The sequence below is a fragment of the Scyliorhinus torazame genome, chromosome 21 (assembly GCF_047496885.1).
Source record: "Scyliorhinus torazame isolate Kashiwa2021f chromosome 21, sScyTor2.1, whole genome shotgun sequence".
Lineage (NCBI taxonomy): Eukaryota > Metazoa > Chordata > Chondrichthyes > Carcharhiniformes > Scyliorhinidae > Scyliorhinus > Scyliorhinus torazame.
Window position 1 is genome coordinate 4136835 of NC_092727.1, and position 6613 is coordinate 4143447.

A 6613-nucleotide genomic window follows, 5' to 3' on the forward strand; every position below is an offset into this window, starting at 1 on the left:
GGCTCTGGGTCACTGTCCGTGTGGAGTTTGCACATTCTCCCCGTGTTTGCGTGAGTTTCACCCCCACAACCCAAAGATGTACAGGGTAGATAGATTGGTCACGCTAAATTGCCCCTTAATTGGAGAAAATGATTTACATAGATAGAATTTACAGTGCAGAAGGAGGCCATTCGGCCCATCAAGTCTGCACCGGCTCTTGGAAAGAGCGCCCTACCCAAGGTCAACACCTCCACCCTATCCCCATAACCCAGTAACCCCACCCAACACTAAGGGCAATGTTTGGACACTAAGGGCAATTTATCATGGCCAATCCACCTAACCTGCACATCTTTGGACTGTCGGAGGAAACCAGAGCACCCGGAGGAAACCCACGCACACACGGGGAGAACGTACAGACTCCGCACAGACAGTGACCCAAGCCGGAATCGAACTTGGGACCCTGGAGCTGTGAAGCAATTGTGCTAACCACAATGCTACCGTGCACTCTAAATTTATAAGAAAAAAAAAAATTGTTCAGAATGGCGACAGCTTGAATGGCATCAAGGTGCATCACGCTTGGCACGGCATTGGGTGGCACCGTAGCTTTACAGCGCCAGGGACCCGGGTTCGATTCCCTCGGGTGAGTGTCTATGCGGAGTTTGCACGTTCTCCCCGTGTCTGCGTGAGTTTACTCCGGGTGCTCTGGTTTCCTCCCACAGTCCAAAGACGTGCAGGTTGGGTGGATTGGCCACGCTAAATTGCCCTTAAGTGTCCAAAAGGTTAGGTGGGGTTACTGGGTTACGGGCCTGGGTCTAGGTAGGGTGCTCTTTTCAAGGCTTGGTGCAGTCTCGATGGGCTGAATGGCCTCCTGCTACACTGTAAATTCTATGATTCCAAATGAATTGGACATTCTGAATTCTCCCTCTGTGTACCCGAACAGGCGCCGGAGTGTGGCGACTAGGGGATTTTCACAGTAAAGTCATTGCAGTGTTATTGTAGCCTACTTGTGACACTAATAAAGATTATTATTGCTTTGACTCTGCACGCCTTCATGATAAGGCAGAGCGGTGCCAGAGAAGGAGGCAAATCCCACACTCTGGATCCCACCACCTCGTGGGACATCCTGCACCATGGGCCAAAGATCTGAAGGTTGAGAATCAGTCTGACCCATGGCAGAAACGTACCGCCCTCAGGAGGCGTCATCCTCGAATCAAGGGAGATCCAATGACCAACAAGTAGTCAGCCTTAATCTTTCACCACACAAATGTACGTTTTACTTACCCCGATACCCTTGTACCTCATAAACAGGGCGCAATGGATCAAACAGGTGATAAGGGCCGGCTTGCGAAGATGCATTGGAATTTAACACATAATAATCGTTTATTGCCACAAGTAGGCTTCAATGAAGTTACTGTGAAAAGCCCCTAGTCGCCACATTCCGGCGCCTGTTCAGGGAGGCCGGTACGGGAAATGGACCCACGCTGTTGGCACTGTTCTGCATTACAAGCCAGCTGTTTAGCCCACTGTGCTAAACCAGCCCCTGCACATGCCCACAGTGCATCGAATACCAATGGCATTTCAAAATGGTGACCACCCATGCCAGCGGTCACTTTTAACTCCGTCTGTACGTCTACGCTTGTTTTTAGAGGAATCTTGAGCTGAAAAGGTCAACTTATATGCCAATTCCACATACAGTATGTGTCTCAAGATCATCTTTCATTCTTCTAAACTCCATGGCTATAGGCCCAAGCTGCTGACCCTTTTCTCATTAGACAACCCCTTCATTGCAAGGATCAGCCTCATGAATCTTCTCTGAACTTGCCCCAATGCAAGTATACCCATGCCTTCCGAAGGAGACCAAAGGTTCACAAATGTCCTTTACAGCAGCAAGGCTTTATTATTTTTTTTTATTCCATTCTCTGTGTAATGAAGGCCAACATTCCATTTTTCTCTTTAATTACTTGTTGAACCTGCACTTTAACTTTTTTGTGATTCATGTACAAAGATGCCCAGATCCCTCTGCATCGTTACATTCTGCAGTCTCTTTCCATTTCAATAAGACTTCGATTTCTGCTCGAGTATCATAGAATTTACAGTGCAGAAGGAGGCCATTCGGCCCATCGAGTCTGCACTGACCCTTGGAAACAGCACCCTATCCAAGCCTAGGTCCCCACCCTATTTCCGTAACCCAGTAACCCCACCTAACCTTTTGGACACTGAGGGGCAACTCAGCTTGGCCAATCCACCAAAACGGCATGCCTTTCGGGACTTGTGGGAGGAAACCGGAGCACCCGGAGGAAACCCACGCAGACACAGGGAGAACGTGCGCAGACTCCACACAGACAGTGACCCAAGCCGGGAATCGAACCTGGGATCCTGGAGCTGTGAGGCTGCAGTGCTAACCACTGTGCTACCGTGTAGTGTCGGCATCATAGACACATAGAATATAGGAGCAGGAAGAGGCCATTTGGCCCTTCAAGCCTGCTTCACCATTCATTACCACGGCAGATCATCCATCGCAACCTGTTCCTGCTCTCCCTCCCCCCTCAAACCTATATCCTTTGGTCCCTTTAGCCCCAAGAGATGTATCTAACTCCTTCGTGAAAACATATAATGTTTTGGCCTCAACTATTAGGTGTGGTAGTGAATGTCACAGGCTCACCACTTTCTGGGTGAAGAAATTTCTCATCTCGGTCCTAAATGTTTTATCCCATATCCTCAGACTGTGACCCCGGTTCTGGTCACACCCACCATGAGGAATATCCTTCCTGCATCTAACTTGTCTAGTCCTGTTAGATTTTATAGGTTTCTATGAGATCCGCCCTCATTCTTCTGGAATCCTTAGAATACAATCCTAACCGATTCAATCTCTCCTCGTACATCAGTCCCACCATCCCTGTAATCAGTCTGGTAAACCTTCGCTGCACTCCCTCTCGAGCAAGAACATCCTTCTTCAGAGAAGGAGACCAAAACTGCACACAATATTCCAGGTGTGGCCTCACCAAGGCCCAGTACAATTGCAGCAAGACATCCCTGCTCCTGTACTCTCTTGCTATAAATGCCAACACGCCTTCTTTATCGCCTGCTGCACCTGCATACTCAGTGACTGGTGTACAGGGACACCCAAGTCTTGTTAAACATTCCCTCTCTCAGTTTATAGCCATTCAGATAATAGTCTGCCTTCCTGTTTTTGCTATCAAAGTGGGTAACCTCATATTTATCTGCATTATACCGCATCTGCCATGCATCTGCCCACTCACTCAACTTGTCCTAATCACACTGAAGCATCTCTGTATCCTCCTCACAGCTCACCCTCCCATCCAGCTTTGTCTCATCTGCACATTTGGAGATGCCACATTAGTTCCCTCATCTAAATCATTAATAAATATTGTGAATGCGCTGCTGCCTTCGGCGCGGAGGACCCAGCCCCGGGTCACTGCCCGTGTGGAGTTTGCACATTCTTCCCGTGTCTGCGTGGGTTTCACCCCCACAACCTAAAGATGTGCAGGCTAGGTGGATTGGCCATGCTAAATTGCCCCTTAATTGGAAACAACTAACAATAATTGGGTACTCTAAATTTATTTAAAAAAAACTATATATATATATTGTGAATATCCGGGATACGAGTACTGATCCCTGCGGTACCCCACTAATCACTGCCTGCCATTCGGAAAAATACTAATTTATTCTTACTTTCCTGTCTGCCAACCAGTTTTCCATCCATCTCAATACACTACCCCTAATTCCATGGGCTTTAATTTTACACACTAATCTCTCCTGTGGGACTTTGTCCAAAGCTTTCTCAAAGTCCAAATAAACCATATCCACCGGCTCCCCCTTATCAATCCTACTAGTTCAATCTTTGAAGAATTCCTGTAGGTTTGTCAAGCACCATTTCCCCATCATAAATCCATGCTGACTCTGTCCGATCTCACCACTGTTTTCTAAGTTCCCTGCTATAAAATCTTTGATAATGGATTCTAGAATTCTCCCCACTCCAGACATCAGGCTTACTGGTCTATAAATCCCTGTTTTCTCTCTACCTCCCTTTTTCAATCGTGGGGTTACATTAGCTACCCTCCAATCTGTAGGAACTGCTCCAGAGTCTATAGAATCTTAGAAGGTGACCACCACTGCATCCACTAGTTCTAGGGCCACTCCCTTAAGACTAATATCCAATTCCACCAACATTGATCTGGATGGCTCTGGCAAAACCAGGCAGGGTCTACTGAGATGTCGCCCTGATAATGAAAACTTATTAATGGAAATAATCTAAAAATGGGTCGTGGAGGTTTCCAGTGATGGAGCTGTGATTATTTCCTTTGGGATTGTCCTGGGGAAGAAAGATTGTTGATTCAGAATCTTGGAAACAAATGATCTTTGTAGTTTGTGTGGATGGCGACCTCGTGTTTTGTCTTTGCTGGAGGGCATCGGGGATTGTTTCTGTCAATTCCCATCAGTCCATTCCATAGTTTATAGAACATGGTCAGTGTACTTCCCCCACCCCGCCCACCCCACTTTACTGTAGTGATCTCACTCCAAGTCATTGATCACGGGGGTGACACTAATCCATGCAGTATGCCATTGGATTGCTTCAATCTTATTTATAGCTCCCGCCGTACAAGGATCCCACACACACTGTCCAGGATTGGACAAACAAATGTTTGGTAATCGATAACTCTGAAATTTTTGTTGCAATACCAAAGATTCTTCCTCTGAAATCCAAGAATCCCGATTGCGTTGGGTGTTATCTGCCAAATGTGAACTCCCAGCTATGGTTGCGATCGACCTGTTGGAGAATTTTATTATAGAACTTAAAGCTGTTTGTTGGTGGATCCTTCTTGTTGATGATGCACATGACGGAATGTCATCTCCCATTGGTCCTGACATTATTTTGCTGTCCCAGACTTCATCTTGCGGTGAATTGACAGGATCTTGAGCTTTTCCCTGATGGGTAAACCGCACAGTCATCTGCACATGTTACGCACTGTTTTTATGACCTATTGGGAAGACTGTTTATATATGTCAATAAGACAAACGGTCCCAACACAGTTCCCAAGGAGGTCTGGAGCAGACACCTCGAGGCGAGGATAATTTCACATCATTGTTTGTCTTCTGTTGGTTAGGAAATGCCGGATCCAATTTAATAATGCCCTCCTGATTCCAATCGGCAAGAGCTTTTCAAGAGGAACTTTGATAAATCTGGTATTGCCATGTGAGTAATTCCATCTCTTTCCCAGACTTGAAGCGAGGTCATTGACAGAACTTGGATTTCAGAGAAGGAACTCTTGGTATTGCAATATCAGAGTTCTAGTTTACCAAACATTGTCTTGGGAGATCTTTTCAACCTAAATCCATGCTGGCTACCTACCGGGATATTCTGCTTTTCACTTCTTCCTCACATTTTCCCACATTATACGCCATCTGCCAAATCTTTGCTTACACACTTAACATATCCACGTCTCTTCGCAGTCTCCTCACACCTTGCTTTCCTATCTTTGTATCATTTACAAATTTGGTTACGATATGGTCATCCAAATCGTTAATATAGATCGTCAATAGTTGAAGTCTCAGCACTGATCCCAGTGATATGCCAACCTGAAAATGATCCATTTATCCCAACTTCCCTGTTAGTTGGTCATCCTCTATTAGTACTAATATAACATCCCCAACACCATGAGCTCTTGTGCAGTCACCTTTTATGTGGCACCTTAACAAATGTTTTTGGAAATCCAAATGCACAACATCTACAGGTTCCCCTCTATCCGCCCTGCTTGTTACATCCTCAAAACACTTGAATAAATGGATTAAATATGATTTCCCTTTCACAAGCCATGTTGACTTAGTCCGATTGTATTATGATTTTCTAAATGTCCTGCTGCCTGCTCCTTAATGATGGATTTTAGCAATCTCCCAATAGCAGACGTTAGGCTAACTGACCTTTGATTTCCTTGCTTTCTGCCTCCCTCCTGCCTTGAACAGAGGTGTTACATTCGTGGTTTTCCAACCTGCTGGGGCTTTTCCAGGGAATTTTGGAAAACTACAACCAATACACCCACTATCTCTGCAGCACTCCTTCTAAGACCTTAGGATGCAGGCCATTAGGTCCAGGGGACTTGCCAGCCACTAGTTTTCAGAGTCTTTCTCTCCTAATGATAGTGGTTGCTTTAATTACCTCTGCACATTCTAGATTTTTCCCAATCCTCCGGCGTACCCCTAATCTTTGCAGCATGGTATGCCTCTTCTTTAAGTCCTGTTTGAGAAACCGACCAATTAAACCTTGAGCAGCGACCGTCACAACTGTTCATTACGTCGGTGTGCGGTTATGGCCTCACACACACACCTACCTCCCGGTCAGCTGTGTTCAGTGGGGAGCGCACTCACCCCTGAGGCAGAACGACGCGAGTTCAAATCCCACTCTAGAGACCCGAGCTCAAAGATCCATGCTGACACTCCAGCGCAGCACTGAGGGAGTGCTGCACTGTCAGAGGTAACACCTTAAACCAAGGCCGTGGCGGGCTCTCTCAAGTGGACGTTAAGGACATAATAACTTCCATGACACTATTCTGAAGAGCAGGGGAGTTATCCTCAGCGTCCGAGTCAATATTTATCATCACGCTACTATTTGTGGGAT

The 6613-nt window shown here is 46.2% G+C and overlaps 1 protein-coding gene across 1 annotated transcript in view; it reads right to left on the bottom strand.

Moving 5' to 3' along the window:
• Window positions 1-1714, bottom strand: part of bcl9l (bcl9 like) — a 24396-nt gene extending 22682 nt beyond the window's left edge. The window contains 1 exon segment of the mRNA XM_072487741.1: window positions 1673-1714. Coding sequence (XP_072343842.1) covers window positions 1673-1714 — 42 coding nt within the window.
• Between the last annotated feature and the right edge of the window lie 4899 nt (window positions 1715-6613).